The sequence below is a fragment of the Phycodurus eques genome, chromosome 7, assembly GCF_024500275.1.
Source record: "Phycodurus eques isolate BA_2022a chromosome 7, UOR_Pequ_1.1, whole genome shotgun sequence".
Classification (NCBI taxonomy): Eukaryota; Metazoa; Chordata; class Actinopteri; order Syngnathiformes; family Syngnathidae; genus Phycodurus; species Phycodurus eques.
In genome coordinates, this window is record NC_084531.1 from 24,630,919 (window position 1) to 24,648,109 (window position 17,191).

Below are 17,191 nucleotides of genomic sequence, written 5' to 3' on the forward strand. Positions count from 1 at the left end.
GTGTAGTTTGCGCACAAAGTACTAATTGTTTTTTTGTTATCATTTTGATGAACAACTAAGCAAAAGGTGCCCACCTTTGCTCGAAACTGCAGTTTTCTTGTTCCATGTGCCCCACTTTCAACTTTGAGCACCTGCCCATCTAAAGGTCTCTGCACGCCCCTGGTTCACATGTATACAAGCAGATTGTCATTATTCAGCTGAATGGCCACATCATTATGTACACCTGCACGTATCATGACATCCAATATCATGAGCACTGTATCAACATTCTGCTTGTACAAAGAAAGAAATGTATTCAATTTAACATTTAGCAGTCGTACACCACAGCAAACTGTAACTACAATAATCAACATTGTTCAATTAATACTTCTCTGACGCTGTTAATCAAAGAAGCATGTATGCGCACTGGACACGTTATTAGGTACACCGGCACCACCAGCTAATAAGAGCCAATTCAAAAGCTTTATCAAAACTTTATCAGCCAATCGCAGGGCACATGTAAACAAACAACCATTTGCACTCACATTCACACTTACGGGCAATTTAGAGTATTCAATTAACCTACCATGCATGTTTTTGGGATGTGGGAGGAAACCGGAGTGCCCGGAGAAAACCCAGGCAGGCACGGGGAGAACATGCAAACGCCACACAGTCGGGGCCGGGGATTGATCCCCGGACCTCAGAACTGTGAGGAAGACGCTCTAACCAGTCGCCCACTGTGCCCACCATTTCTGAAGCATTCCTGTCAAATTTTGTTAGAAACACAGTGGATCCACGACCCACTTTCGGGTCATAACCTGACCAGTTAAGAACCAATGTTGAAAGACAAACTACATTGTTTCGCATTTGCATTGAAATCCTACTGACTCATGTTTGAATTTTTCTTTCATTAGCTGAGCTCATGAGCCGGCGCACCCGCGAGCAGCACCGGCATCGTCTCTTAGTTCTCAACTTGCACCTGCTGGCAAACCCCGGAGACTCTCTGCTGCTGCAGCACAGCCTGGACCGTCTGCTGCGCTGGCTCTGTCCGAGCCTCCACGTCTTCCACGTGTCGGAGAGGGCTTCTCCTCATAGAGACTTCGCTCGTCTCTGTCCGGTGGCCGGTAGGTGCTGTCCTGAGCTCCTGGGACAAAAGTCTTTAAAGACACCTCTGCCTCTGGCATTCTTGTTTTAATGCACTCTCACTGTAGGCATTATATAACATAGTCAAAATGTAAGTAGTACAGCATTATCAATGACATAATTAGGGCTACTTACCGTTATTTCTATACCGTGTATAATGTGCACCCATGTATAATACACACCCCCAAAGTTGACCTCAAAATTCAGGAAAACCTAACCTATGTATAATAAATTTTTACAATGCATGATTTTGCTTCTACCCATATGGTCAAAACATGAAGTATTTTCTGTATTTTGCTAGTTTTTTTTAATTATTCTTAAGCACTTGGTTTGAACACTTAATCCTTTTTTTTAATTTACTTATTATTTTGAAATTCACAGCCCTACTTTTCTTTAGTAAATTAAAGATAATACACAGTTGTGCTTATATGTTTGATTACCCAGGCAGAATTTGTAAGATGGGTACAATTTTTTTTAAAGAAAACATGAAGGACCAGGCGAAATACATTTAATTTTATTTTAATGGGATTAAAATGAAACCGTCAAGCATTTCAGAAAAGCATTATCATTAAACAAAATGTAACCATAAATAAATTAATGATGGTTGTTGTTCAGTCATTAGTCATATTTTAAAAAACAAATAAAAAACATTTCACAAATTCTGCCAGGGTATGTAAACTTTTGAGCACAACTGTACTTACATGCAGTCATACGTACTCCTGTCATATTAGAATGAAAGTGTACACCTTTCTCATAACCTCTAGGTGGTGGTGGCATTTTGAAAGTGAAAGTCTACAGCTTTTTCATAACCGCTGTATGGCAGTATACATTTATAAAATGTGAATGTTTTTTTCCCCCAATTGCCCCTATACCTATGTATAATGCGCACCATTGACTTTTGACATTTGGGGAGGGGGGGGCGCGCATTATACATGAGAAATTACAGTACATTCCATTTAGGGTTTTTGTTGTTGTATACTGTAATTGGTTGTCCATCCTTCCATTTTCTACTGCTTGTCCTCATTACGGTCGCGGGTGTTTCCAGGGTGTGCCTGCCTCTCGCCCCAAGACTCCACCTCACTTGCGACCCTAGCGTGACAGAAAATGGATGCTCTTTAGTGTACAATATTTGTTTTCATTATTCACCATATCTTCTGTCCTGTAAATGTTTCTTACCGTTTTCCATCACACAAATATCTTCTCTTATAAGTGACATAACATGTTATTTTACAGGCTCCCCTTCTCTGGCCATCACTTTCTTTCTCCATGAGGCTTATGGAGAAGAGCGGATCCTCAAAGTTCTGGACTTCTTCCAGCGGCCGCCCTGGCAGTACCACCACACAGAAAACTGCGGCGGTAAATCAGCCGGGGTCCACATTTCCTCCAGCGGCTCCACCGTGAACGCCTTGCTGCGGCCCTACCTCCTGCCCAGTCGAGACTTCTACAGCCTGGGCGCGGGGATGCCCGTGTGGGGCGTCCGACCGGTGCACTGCGGGGGGGAGATCCTGCGCGTGACGCTGTACAGCGGCTACGACAACTACGAGGACGCCGTGCGCTTCTATGAGACGGTGCTGCAGCAGCAGGCGGAGGAGCAGAAGACGGGCTTCTGCTGGTTCACCCTCCACACGGGCAAGCCTCCACATTCTTCACCTTTCTAACTACATCCACTCGGACTTGGGCCCGTGGATTGTAAACTTTGTGCTTTTTTCCCTCCGTGTAGAGCCGGGCCTTTGCCTGCAGCTCGCGTTAAAGCAAGTGTCAGCAGGGGTCCGCGTAGAGGCGTGTAACTCTGCTGTGCTGCAGTTCAGCGTGGAGGAAATCGGCCAGTTGGTCCCTCTGCTGCCCAACCCTTGTACGCCCATCAGCACCTCTCGCTGGCAGACCGAAGACCTGGATGGAAACAAAGTTCTATTTCAGGTAGGCGACTACTAGAAGTCACTACAACTTCTATCATCATCACATTGACCTCACAATTGAATTATGACACAGCGACCCATTCACACACATTCTCACCTGTGGACAATTTAAAGAGAACATGAAAACTCCACGCGGGAAACAAATCAATAGAGGGACAAAAGAAATTACACAACGGGTCTTACAGCATTGTTGCTTAAGTCATATTTGAGCATATTTGGAAAACAAAACAACATTATTTTTATTTGTTTTTAATTAGTACTATTAGTAGTATTAGAGTTCATCAAAAACAAGGCACAGGTTTTTTTCCTAAAAAGTATCCATCCATCCATTTTCTGAGCCGCTTCTCCTGACCAGGGTCGCGGGCGTGCTGGAGCCTATCCCAGCTGTCATCGGACAGGAGGCGGGGTACACTCTGAACTGGTTGCTAGCCAATCGCAGGGCACATAGAAACAAACAACCATTCGCACTCACAGTCATGCCTACGGGGAACTTAGAGTCTCCAATTAATGCATGTTTTTGGGATGCGGGAGGAAACCGGAGTGCCCGGAGAAAACCCACACAGGCACGGGGAGAACATGCAAACTCCACACAGGCGGGGCCGGGGATTGAACCCGGGTCCTCAGAACTGTGAGGCTGACGCTCTAAACAGTCGACAAACCGTGCCGCCCCTAAAATATATATTCATATTTATTTATAGAAATATATATGTAGATATGGTGGGCCCGGCCCCGACTGTGTGGACTTTGCATGTTCTCCCTGTGCCTGCGTGGCTTTTCTACGGGCACTGCGGTTTCCTCCCACATCCCAAAAACACGCATGGTCGGTTGATTGAAGACTCTAAATTGCCCGTAGGTGTGAATGTGAGTGCGAATGGTTGTTTGCTTGTATGTGCCCTGCGATTGGCTGGCGACGTGTTTTTGGGATGTGGGAGGAAACCCACGCAGGCACGGGAAGAACATCCAAACTCCACACAGGCGGGGCCGGGGATTGAACCCCGGTCCTCAGAACTGTGAGGCAGACGCTCTTACCGCTTACATTTAATAATAAAATTACGCTTTTGTATTTTTCCGGTAAAATCCCTTTAGTGGTACCAGGTATCATAATGAACAAGAAATTGAAGAAACAAGAATGGTCAAATATTTTTTTCATGACTGTATATAGATAGTACAATTTTATATACATACAAACACACATATTAGTCATAGAATATATATATGATAATGCAGGCATTGATCTATTTAATGAAAAAATTACGAATGTTAAGAAGAGGCTAATTCCATTATTACATTATTTTCAAGTTTATCATAACGTTTTGAATTCATAAAAATAAATATAAAAGTATTTGAAGTTGTTTTGTCAGTTTTTATTCCACTGCTTTGACTCATGCTTTAGATTTTTGCCGTGGTATCGTTTCAGTACCGGTATGGAGGTACTTTATGCAGGTATAGTATCGAAGTCAGAATTTTGGTATCATGACACTACTTGGCACTGTGATGGTGTAGTTAAAGCGCTATATAATTGCTCTCCATTAATATTTAATATTATTGTCAGCCACTGTAACGTTATGCACACTTTGAACATCAGCACTGTGCTTTAATGTAGGAAAATAAAGAACTGTGCATACATTGTTCAAATTGCACATGAAAGTAAAAAAAAAAAAAAAAAATTGTACCTAAATAAATGTTTGAAAACAAACTGTTCTATAAGATTACATGCAAATGTGTTCTACTCAAAAGTTAACTACAACTGTACTGCTCTTGATTTAAATAAAAAAGCTACGACACTCCAACATGCAATTTGAACATTTCAAACCGTGATTATTTCACTTTCACGTGTGCTGTCAACATAAAACTGTAAAGTAGACGTGTGAAGGCCCGGTGTTTTCAGAGATGATGTCATCCAGAACGCAACACGCTCTTCATGTGTGCGTGCGTGCATGTGTGTCAATCACAGGATCGTAAAGCTGCCGTATGATGGATGCGTGTTTGTTCATTCTGCAAGTTGCTCAATTATCTGTCTTGAAAAACTCCAAACGGTGGTCCGTTCCCTCCTTCTACGCTGCAGGTGAAAACCCCGACGCAAGCCAAGCCACCTTTGACCTGCGCTTTCCCCCTGACCTGCCCCACTCTGGCGACGCAGCTAAAGGGTGGAGGACACACCCAAAACCTGTCGCCCAGCAACCTCCAAGCTCCGCCAGCCTGGCAAAGCCACAGACATGGTAGGAAGCACCACTTTCACATCAATCACCAAATTAGAGTTGTTCAAATGTGAATGTAAAATTGTTAATTGTAATAAAAAAACAAAAATATTTGGTTTGTCTTTGTTTTAAAAATGTGGCCCTCGAGCACAAGTTTGCCCACCACTGCACACAGCTCTATTTGTAAAAAAAATTATGAATGTCTAAAAAATATATATATAGATCAAATCTGTTTTTCAGGGGGGTTGGGAAGGTTTCTAAACAGGGTTATGGATTTCAAGGTTTTCAAGGGTTTCAAAGTACCTGAAAACCCTAACCCTATTTTGAAACCCTACCTTGAAATCCATAACCCTGTTTTGAAACGCTAACCCCTTTTTGTGGCCCTACTTAGAAAACCGTAACCCTGTTTAACCAGATTTAAAAAAGGGTTCGGGTTTCAAATTATGGCAATTATATGTACTATATATACTGTACTATAGTGTACTACAAAATGCCTGCAAATGAGTCAATGTGGTTTGTTGTGAGTGGCTGTGACGTGTCCGCAGGCGTGAGAGCCGCCAGTGACATCTCTGTGCAGAAGCCTCCGGGAAGCCAAGGGTCAAGTAGCTGCTGCAGCACTCCTCCGGGCAGCTCTTGCTACTCGTCCCAAGGCAGCAGCCCCGCCCCCCAGCCAGCCTCCGACTCACCCCTGCGCACCCCGATCACCCGTTCGCTCTCTCATCTACTGCTGGAGGAGGACGAGGACGACGACGGGGAGACCAACGTGGACACGGGCGCCGTGATGACCGCCATCACTCGCTCTTCCTCCGTGGAGCTTTTGAGCTCGCGTCGGCCGCGGGTGTCCGTGGCCGACGCGCGCAGCCCCTCCAGGAAATGTCTTTCCTCGGCCTGCTCCGACGACACCAGGACGCACCTGACTGTGCCCGATTCCCGCCACGGCGAGGCCGGCGGCACCGCCGCGGAGCGTTTTTCCAAGCCGCTGTCGTCACGCGTAAATGCCGGGGAGCCGGCCGATGAGTTCTTCATCTGAGGACGCCGGAGAACAACTTAACAAAAACATGACGTGAACCACACAAAAGTCCCGCTGTGCGTAATGTGCCACTTTCAAGTATTTCATGACGTCGGTTTGACTGAGACCAGAAAATGCCACAGAAACAACAAGAGTGTAAATAATAGTCCAAGATTCCAGAGTGCAGTACACATTGTGTACAGTTTTATTACAATAATATTGTGTGAATGGGTGTTTGTCTGTACTGTATGCGGCAACCAGTCCAGGGTGTACATTTTTTCTTCCTCAAAGTCAGCTGGGATAGGCTCCAGCTCACCTGCAGGCCGCGACCCTCGTGAGGATAAGCGGACAGATTTACATGTTCAAGTGTTTTGTGTACCTAGGTAGATCAAACTAATGATGCGTTTGAATGTGTTATTCTGTGACTAGGAAATATTTTAACTCTTTATCCCAAAAAAAAAAAAAAAGTCTTAAGATGGAAGCTGTGTCTGAAAGTAAGATGAATAGCATCAATATTTGGCCCCCCAAAAAAATCCTTTCCTCCAGTATTTGTTCTTACACCTAATAAATGGTATTATTTGTATGTTTACAAGATGTGAACTGTAAATTGTGTGGAGGACACACGTCTTCATATCATACACCCTTTCTGGGTGTATGATATACTGTATTGTTCCAAAAAACACTTTTTATTTATTTGTTATGACAAAGTGGTTGTGCAAAAATTGTCCTGACAACTCCTTTGTAGATTCATCGCAGTGTTTTTCAAAGTGCTACTTCTCGGCCTTCAAAACCAGACCTGATCGATGTTGTGGTTCACCCGGCTGTTGACGTTTAGATTTGCTCAGCCGTGTCAAATTCTTCAACGTCAACAATCTAGTGTTAGACATGCTCATCAAATTAAAAGCTTTCAAATACTAATGAGTGATATTGATATTGTAGCAATTCGTATGTTCACTTAAATTCCCAGTCCACACAGTTGTTCAAACATGGCTACAATTGCGCAGTAATATTAACTGGCTTTTTACATTAGACACATAACCCTGACGGAGTTGTGTTCCTAGTCTATCACTAAAGTACGCTAATACAGTATTAAAGTCATATGTACAGTAAATAATGCTATAAAAAACACTTTTAGGCTATAAATATAAAACTATCAAATGGAAAAACAGTACAGTGGTAACTGAGCGTCCCTTCTTGTGCCCCTGCAAAAGATAAAGCAGCTCCCTCTACTGGTCAAAGGATGGCATTGCTTCGAGGAGCTTCACTACAACCAGTCCAACTCAGCTCTTTGGACCACTGGCCCACTCTAGTGACCCGCACTTTTACCAGGTCAAACCTCCAGAAGTGGCGCTCCCTGAAAAGGTAGAGGCGCCCGTCAGGCCGGCTCAGCGCCCCGTTGGTACCCTGTGGCACGCCAGTCCAGTCTTTCAGCTTGCGGGGGTAGTAAGGCTCTCGGCTAAAGGTTTGCAAGTTGAGGACAAAGTAGCGAGACCCCTTGAGCAGTACCATTTGTCCCAAAGGGGCGTAGAAGAAGGCGCAGTCCGGGTGGCGAGGTAGGCCCACATCAGTGCTCTGACGGGGGAAGCCGGTGTCAAGCACTTGTTCCGTGTAGCGCCATATGCGCTTCCCTGAGGGAATCATAGAAACAAGCACTTCATCCATTAACAGCCAGAACAGAATGTATCTACTTGTTGCAGAAATCTGTAATTTGTATCACTGGGGGGGATTACCTCTAAAGAAGTACCACTTTGCGTCCAGCGGTGAGAAGGCAGCGGCCTCGATGGCCGCCGGGAGGTCAGCCCAACGCTGGCGAAGAGGATGCGGGCCGCTCACGCTCCCCTCAGCCGACACGCTCCAGTACACGCTGCCTCGGAACACCAGCACTGTCCCGTTCGGGTCTAGACTCAAAATAGTAACAGCGTGTGAGCAACACTTAGGAAACCAACTGGAAAAGGCAGCTGCCTCAAGTGACCCTGAACAGAAAAATAAAATCACCAAAAATACTAATAATGCTCATTTCACTGACACTGTCAGAGAAGTACAAATGACTCATGTTTCATGACAGTGTTTTAGTGGTGTATGTATGTAAAATAAGAATAACATTAAATATCTGTTTTAACAACACTTCCGAGTCGTCAATATAAAAGAATCCAGTGAAAAACAGTAAAGCACAGTGATAACTGCGCGTCTTCTTGTATGCGATTTCGTATTTTCCAAAACTATGTTAAGGCCTGTGTGATTCAAAATGGTGTCACCACAAAGTTCCCAGCAGAGCGCGCAGTGGCACTACTATTTAAAATAAGACCACCTTATTGAAGACGATGTCCTCTTTGCGAATTTTCCCACTCAAATCATTGTGGAAGCAAAAAAAAATGACCATGTTGTCTCATTCCCAGTCATGACTCACCGAGAGTTATGGCGTCAAACACGCCAGACTGGCAGTAGAGAGGCAGGCCGCCCTCGTGCCCGTTGTGGACATCCATGAACTCCCACTCCTGCAGCGCGGCGTGCAACACCTCACCCGGCAGGCGCACAAGCCGATCACCTGCCGGCTTACCTGAAACGCAAGGTGAAAAAAAAAAAAAATGGACAAAAAGGCATCAAAAGCAGGCAAAAAAATGCAAGGATGCTGAGAATCATGCATATGTGTGGGCCCAAACAAAATCTGTGTGCAAATGGACAAAAAACTGACCAGGATACCTGTGCTAAATGTGTGGCATCATATTAGGACAGTACATACAGTACAAGTGTCGCTGAATTGACTAGCTCAGCTTTTGTCATTTTCATAAATTGAGAGGAAAATTTGTGAACCCTTTGGAATTTCTGCATCATTTGTTCATAAAATGAGCTTCATCTAAATCACAAGAATAGACAAAGAGTCTGATGAAACTAATACCACACAAATAATTTGACAGATTTCACTTTCACTTTCACGAGAGGGAGGAAAAAAGTGAACCCTTGGATTTAATAACTGGTTGAAACTGCTCTGGCAGCAATAAGCTCTACCAAACGTTTCCTCTAGTTGCAGATCAGACGTGCACAATAAACTGATGCATTGCAGCAAGATTCCTGGGATGTCTGGTGTGAATAGTTCTCTCGAGGTCATGCCACAGTATCGCAATCGGGTTGAGGTCAGGACTTGGACTGGGGGGCCTCCAGAACACTGTTGTTGATTTGCTTTTGTGTTGTGGTTTTCTCGTCGCCTCACATCTGTGCCTCATTAGTCCTCAAGCGCACGCATACACACGCTCACACATGCATACAGAGACACTCATACACGCAACACATAGCTGGAAGCAGCTGTAAAATGTCCACTGCTGCACTTGTGTCAGCTGTTTTTCTCATCCTTTGTCACCTTACGTTAACATGGAAGTAGCTGCACCACATGTGACAGCGCGGGCACTTTACTTGTACTACCAGAAAGTGAAAATCAACTTGATGCGTTTCGGCATTGAAGTTTGCACCGAACTTGCGAAACATCCTCTCACCGTACAGCTGCTGCACGGCCAGGGTGTCGTCCCAGCTCATGACCAGACTGCGACCCAGCTTCTTGTAGTACGGCGACATGAGAGCGTGACGCACGGGCGAGTGCTCCAGACCCAGAGTGTGTCCGATCTCGTGGGCCATCACCATGAACAGATTGTGGCCCTTATGTCCGTTTAGGGTCCACCTCTCGGCCTTGTCAAAGTGGGCTTCCCCTCGGCGGGGCAGGAAGGCGTGAGCCAGAGTTCCCCCTGAAACGACGCAAGACCACATTTCCGCCCCTTCCACTTCTCAGTGTACAGCAAGTGAACAACATGGAATAAGATCACAGTAAATCAAGAGGCGAGAGCGGGCAGTTTGGCCCATGGCGGAGGTCCTAATATCTACCCTTGGCAACAATCATGGGGAAAATCACTTAGGACCCAGACCTGGCCCGTCAAAGGCGTTGCCGGCGCCGTCGTTGTGGTCCCCCTCGTAAAAGGCCAGGCGGATGTCTGCGGGCCCTTCAGGGGCCTCCCGGAACGCCAGGCCTGACACGTTGCTCCACAGCTGGAAAGCGGCGCTCGCTGCCAGTCGCACTGAGCCCAGAGACAAGTGGAGGGGCCAGTTCACGATCTGGTAGGACAGGTGATGCTTGTACCACTTGTCAGCTACACAAAACAGACGTACACACATGAGAAGTGAGACATGCCAGTATGAAACAAATGCAATGCTGAGTTTGCAAAATGGGCTAAATCACTTAAAGTATTAGAATTAAATTACCATCATTTTGTAATACAATAATACACAGTACAAGACAATGCAAAAGTCGATCTACTTCTACCATATCATCAAACAATAACAATGTTCCTAAAAGGAATGTATTCTGAGGTTTATTTATCTGCTATTAATCTAAAATAGTTCAAATATATTTGTTATCATACAATATAAAGACGTCTATAGAGAGTAGATGTACACTCACTCAACATTCACTCCTGTGGACATTTGAATGTCTTCAATCAACCAAGGAAACATGTTTAAAGGGAAACCGGGGAATCTGGAGAAACTCCTCGACTGCGTTTTAGTTTTTTTTTAACAATGGGATGATCTGAATAAAATTTATTTCTGTTAAAAAAAATAAATAAATAAGGAGTTCGTAACTGTGTTTCCATCTTGGAACTCCATGTACTGCATTACAAATTGCCAGCTATCGCCTGTTGTTTTCAAGCAGCGTCACAACTTACAAGTTAAAGTTATATATTGTCCGTAACACTCTGAGTGCAAGGCTGACTTGTCTTCCATTTTACAGCTCACACATAAGTGCATGTGGTCATACGCATACCAATCACGTATCTGTTTATGGCTACACAGAGGGGCGGAAATGCAGCACATTCAGCTGCTCTTTAATGTACACAAGTAATCCTGTAGTGTACACACAGGAATACACAACATGGCAATCTGCAAGCAGAGTAAACCACACAAATGCAGCCAGCCACGCGGCACACATCACATCAATCTTTAGATACGCGGTCCGAACTTTTAGGACTTCCAGCGTACGTGATGCTGACGGCGAGCGAGCGACTGATTTGCTGTCAGAAATGATGACTTCGTCTCAATTTAAAAGATGATGTGTCCATTGAATGTGGCTCAGCATCAGAGCGGGTTCTGGCAACTGTCAACTGCGACGGCCGCGTAATCGTAACGCCGGCGTTAGTACGGATAAATAGTCCTGACGCGCTCCACGCTGTTTTAAATTCTACAGCGGCCCGTTGGTTTTTAATCCAGGTTTCCCCTTCGGTGCCATCATCCTGCGTGAGTTAGTTTGAAACCATCCACCCATCCATTTTCCATTTTGTGCGATGTTACAAGACGCTTATCTCACTGACAAAATACAGACGCAAATGCTGTATTCGTTTGCTAAAGAAAAACACAAAAACAAGTGAAAGAAAATGGGGGTAAAGAGGGAAAAGTACAGTATGTATGAGTTGAGGCCATGCGCCTTCTCTCTCACTGCTCCATTGTAAGAGTTCCCTGTGGACAGCTGAGAGGCCAGGAAGTCAGATACACAAGACATTCCACCATTTCCCTTATGGAAGTAATTACAATGATGCTCGGTGAAGCGGCGGTGTTGGTACCTCAGGCGTTAGGAAGTGGCTCAGATGAGCAGATAACAGGAGTTGTTGTTTCTGGACAAGCTGACAGGTTAACTGGTGTGCAGGACACCGGTTGACACGTGCAAACGTTTCTACAAGAATAAGAATCTGCCATCAAGCTCGAGGAAAACAAGCTACCAGGCGAAAATCTGCTTGACTTTGCCATATGGCCGAAGTGGTTCATTTATGCATTTGCGACCTTTGGCCCAATCAATATTTTTCAGCGTTTGCGTAACTGTGGACACACACATTTCTTGACGGGGAAACTTTGCTTGTGGGAAACCTTTTTTTGTTTTTTTTTGTTTTTTAAACTTAGAAGATAAAGATCAGCTCCCATTTCAGTCAAACTCACTCCCTTGAAATCATATATTTAAAATGCAACTGTCAAATGTGGCACGTTTGACATCTGAGAACGGCGTCTCTCGTTTGTATTTTCAAGTCATCACTTCATGGCAAAGAAAATAATGGAGTAGAAGAAATGTGATTTAACAAATCACATCACGCATAATGTTTTGCCAGTAACTTCACTCATTATGTTGCGGACATACTGTCTACATTTATGGCCTAAATCTAAAGATAAATTCATCACTTAATCATTTTTGGTACCTGTAAATTCCTCTCGTTCTAAACAATTACTAAAGGGCGAAGTACTGTAAAACAGTCAAATGTAATTAATATCTTTGCTGTTGTAAGCATTAAGGGACCAAAAAAATTCTTTATTTTATTCATTATACACATTTTGGAAATTAATCGGCCGATTAATTGGTTATCGGGATGTTTTTTGTTTTTTTTCTGACAAATACCGAAACTCAAATTCATTATTTAATCGGTGCTGAGGTCATGGGCACCTGTGAAAACACACACACGACAACGCCGATCACTCTCGTGGCACTTATCTGGGACGCGGGTGGTGGAATGTCAGCTCTGTAAATATCAGTGGGAACGTCCAGCACAGCGCACAAATCAAGGTTTGTTTTCGGAAGCGGCCGGCGGAGGTTTCGGAACCACCGCGATTGAAAGTGAAACGCCAGACTAACATGCGTCTCGTTTGGATTTTGCCACAGCTCGCCGCTGCTAAAGATGTCGTGTTACTGTACATTCGGGGCAGACTATTGAATATTTAAAGGGAGAGTTTGCAGTTTAAAAAATAAATAAAAAATGTAAAAAACAAAAAACAAAAAAAAAAGAAATTGTCATATAGGTTAAAACAGTTTGACCTGATAGTAGAATATGATTGTGTCCCTCTGTGGCCCCATCTTATGCCTCTAATTTAATGTTAATTATTCTATTACAACTCAGTGTTCTAACTATTCCGTTTATGAATCGCAGACCAAGCAAAAGTGTTGCCCAATGGTCAAACCTTGTCGCAGTGGGCGAACATTTCATTCATCTTTTATGCCAGGCGGTGCAACCAGCATCGCTACTTGCTCAGTGTATCATTGTGTGCCTTTTCTGTGTTTTTCACCTTCATTTTCACATTTTGCTACCTCCATGCGGTTGCAAGAAAAGCAATGGACAAGCGTATGCGCCTACCAATTAAGTACATCCCAGAAAACGTTTTTAAATCAACTTTTAAACTGACTATTTGTCTTCCAAAATGTCTGCTGGGGGGATGTCTGCTGGGCTTTTTATAAGAGCGGAGGAAGGCAATCATCACAAATAGTAAACTTGTGCTCTAAAATAGCAACTAATTTGAAATAATGATGATGTTAATAATGATGATGAAAATAATGATGAAATGATGAAAAAAAATGACGATGAAATGATGATGTTAATGATGTTCTCATCATTATTTCAAAGCAGCTGCAAGAAATTAGTCATTTTCGGGCCGTTCTTAACGTCTCTTCAACGCAGCAGTGTTTAGCCACTTTAAATTGCACTGACCTTCCCGGCCATAAATGCTTTTACAGCTGCGCTTGAAATAACAATTTAGGATATTACCCTAAAGACCCGTCTATGATTTACAAAAAGCATTTAAGGAGGAAAATCCAAGTGGTGTAACAGGCAAAAGAACCACTGGGATCCTGCTTGAAAACGTCAAGCTTGTTGGGTTTGTTGTGGACGCTCTTGCATGCGTCACTATTGCAAAGTGTGAGTATTCAACATTACATGTTTACACAATCTTGAAATTGTTTTCATAAATTGAAAAGACCATGCTTTGAGATCATTGACAATAAACCCTGGCCTCTGTTAAGTGATTTTAGCTTACAAAAGTGGACCCTCCCTGTTAAATAATAAGTGAGCGCTCCAGCACACAGCATGCACGCACACATCACAACCTCCTCGCTGGGAAAAAAGATGGCCCACATCCATGACGCATGTTTGAAAATAAACAAACACGCGTCGCTACCTTTTCCCGCGGAGCGCTTCCTGCGGAGCCACGGCAGTGCTGCAGCGGAACTCCTCGCAGTGAAGATGAGGTTCACCCTCTGAGCCCACACCTGCTGGCTGCCCTCATCCGACACGCCACAGCGCGGTTCGGCCATCTGCCTCAGGGTGGCGCTGTCTAATTCACCTGTCACAGGTAGACGAGACAACCACTGGAACTCCCTGGGAAGAAGAGAGGCCAAATGTTTGCATACTGTTGAATTCCTCACACATGTTTTGGAGGTGCCATTTTGAAATAACACGTTAGGGTGGGGACAGCACGGGGGGGATAAGTGGTTAGCATGGCTTGCCTCATTGTTCTGAGGTCCCGGGTTAGAATCTCGGCTCAGGATAAAAGCCTCCGGTTTACGGACGACCCTCGTGGGGACAAACGCTGTAGAAAATGGATGGGCAGCTTCTACAGTGTAATTTAGAATTCGACCAAAATTTTGCGCGGGGAAGTGACTAACACAACGTCAGAGACAAAGAAAGATTTTTCTGGTGTAAAATATCTAAAGGGTGGGAAACTAATGCAACCAGTATGCTGTCCTGTGTTTCTAAGGTGAGCTTATTGTGAGGTTTCAGCGAGCATGTAAAACACAGTTTTCAGAACCATGAGTTGAAATCATGCTTAAAAAAAAAAAATGTTTTAATTTCAAAAAAAAAAAAAAAAAAAGACATTTAAGTCATAATTCAATCACTTTGAGTCGTTGGGTCAAGCTTCACACACAAACAACAGATGGGCCTGCGGATAGTCAAGATTAATAAACCGAGAGACTAATGCAAAAATGTTACATCCAGGGACCACAGTGGCATAGTGCACCTGAACGCACCCTACGGCCAAACATCAACTGCATAGTTGACGAACTGAACCTAAATCTAAGCCTACCTGTGAGCATGTTAAATCTGTTTTCATTACCGTACAGTCAAGCCTGCAGGCCCGAAGGCGAGGTTCCTGAAATTCTTGGAGGGTTCATAGAGGGTTCCGGAGAGGTTTGCGGTGGAGTGTGGTTTTACAGAACCTTCGGGGCTTGTACCACACTGATTAACACAGGGTGCCATCCAGCTCTCACCGCCGCAAATCAATCTGTCACATCACATCATGATTGTGTGGACACTGGATAAGAAACTTACCGGATTGCTGACCGCAGCTCAACTGCATTGTGGATGAAGTCGTCGTCTCGAAGGTAGCCATATTTTTCCAAAAACACCTGTAATTGATAGTATGGTTATCAATACAACAAACACTAACAATGTTGCTAACTTAACTTCTAAACATTTTGCTTTCGACCACTTTACACTATTTTTGTAAAATTGACACTCGCATAAAGATGATTTTTTTTTCCTGCTGGTGTGACATTGTGGAGTCAGACCACCCGTCAGACATTATGATTTTTTTTAAATCACGGTACTTGTTCAGACACTTGCACAAGCTCGGTGATTACAGATGTGCTTGAAGGCGGAGGTAACATTGAAATAGAAGAGCTCGCACAAAGGAATGTGCAATATAAATGTCCCTTTCTTTGTCTACACGCAAAGAATGATGCTGCAGGGTATTGTTTGATGGGAGGGAGGGAGTAAAGCCAACACATGCAACTAGTGCAGTGTGAAACCACAACAGATGACACTTGAACACCGAAACATAGAGTGGCTGTAGAAAGTCTAGACACCCCTGTTCAAATGCCAGTTTTTTTTTTTTGTGGTATAAAATATTGACACCAAGATAAATCATTTCAAAACGTTTGCCGTTTATGTGACCTACAGTGGCGTGAAAAAGTGTTAGCGCCCTTCCTGATTTTTGCATGTTTGTCACACTTAAATGTTTCCCATCATCAAACAAATAAAAAATAAAAAAAATTGATTTGCGCTCTTGGGGTAATTTTGGTCGACAAACCACTACTGGGAAGGCTCACCGCCTTTCTACTGTATGTTTTTGCCAGTTGTGGATAATGGCTCTCACTGTGGTTCGTTGGAGTCCCAAAGCTATAGAAATGGCTTTAACCTTTTCCACACTGATAGTGCTAGTTCTCAATTACTTTCTTTCCTGAATGTCTTTGTCGTCAGCATGATGTCTCGCGTTGGAGGATCTTTTGGTCTACCTCACTTTGTCAGACAGGTCCTATTTCTTGTTTGAGAACAGTATCAGGTGTGGGTGTGGCTAGAGAAATTGAACTCATGTAAGATAAACCACAGTTATGTTTTAACAGAGGGGGGGGGCTATCACTTTTTCCACACAGGGCCATGTAGGTTTGGATTTTTTTCCTCCCTCAATAATAAAAAAAAAAACATTAAAAACTGCATTCTGTGTTTACTTGTGTTGTCAAATTGCTTGACGATGGGAAACATTTAGTGTGACAAACAAAACAAAAATAAGAAATCAGGAAGGGGAAAATACTTTTTCACACCACTGTATAACGAGCACAACTCAACTGAATTTAAAAAATATATATTTTCAAGAGGGGAAGTAAATAACTGGGATAATATAGTTGCACAAGTGTGAACACCCGCTCATCACTGGGCACGTGGCTGTGATCAGAATTAACTCATTTATTTTATTTATTTATTTAATGAATTAATTAAAAGTGCCTCTGATTACCCCCAAATAAATTTCAGATGGTTCTTGTAGGCTTCTAGCTTTTCTGAAGTTTGTTTTCTAGCAAAAGGCTTAAGGTTATGTAAGAAAAACAGCCCCAAAACATGATTCTGCCACTACCATGGTTCATGGTAGTGGCAGAATCTGAGAGCGAACCTGTGGCTCGAGTGGTGGGAGCGGAGCAGCACTGCCAGCGCTGAGCAAACAAGCCACGGCCAAGAACCAGGCGGGCTCCACGCGGCGTCCAGCCCGGGTCATCGTCGAGCGGCCGCCGCGCATTACCGGTCGACGGCCGGACTGCTCATGGCAACCGCTGAAGGTTCTTCGCTGACGACGACGGTGGCGAAATGTTTCGTCTGTCATCTCTTATC

General features: G+C 43.9%; 2 protein-coding genes across 3 annotated transcripts in view; one reads left to right on the top strand and one right to left on the bottom strand.

The window, feature by feature from the left end:
* LOC133405357 (protein FAM124B) overlaps positions 1–6,954 on the top strand; it is a 9,523-nt gene extending 2,569 nt beyond the window's left edge. The window contains exons 4-8 of the mRNA XM_061682228.1: positions 894–1,103; positions 2,356–2,751; positions 2,843–3,039; positions 5,104–5,257; positions 5,782–6,954. Of these exons, the coding sequence (XP_061538212.1) occupies positions 894–1,103; positions 2,356–2,751; positions 2,843–3,039; positions 5,104–5,257; positions 5,782–6,266 (1,442 nt within the window). The 3' untranslated portion in view covers positions 6,267–6,954. The remainder of the gene's footprint in view (positions 1–893; positions 1,104–2,355; positions 2,752–2,842; positions 3,040–5,103; positions 5,258–5,781) is intronic.
* On the bottom strand, positions 6,427–17,146 carry mmp28 (matrix metallopeptidase 28). Of its 2 annotated transcripts, none has more exons than XM_061682586.1 (8): positions 16,977–17,146; positions 15,362–15,438; positions 14,211–14,410; positions 10,157–10,306; positions 9,734–9,979; positions 8,653–8,802; positions 7,976–8,143; positions 6,427–7,873 (listed from the first exon to the last, which is right to left on the bottom strand). In XM_061682586.1, the coding sequence occupies exons 1-8, from the start codon at positions 17,097–17,099 to the stop codon at positions 7,479–7,481; spliced, it is 1,509 nt and encodes a 502-aa protein (XP_061538570.1). In that variant the 5' UTR covers positions 17,100–17,146; the 3' UTR covers positions 6,427–7,478. The 2 variants fall into 2 exon arrangements, with proteins under 2 accessions (XP_061538570.1, XP_061538568.1); XM_061682584.1 differs by having other exon boundaries at positions 10,157–10,378.
* Between the last annotated feature and the right edge of the window lie 45 nt (positions 17,147–17,191).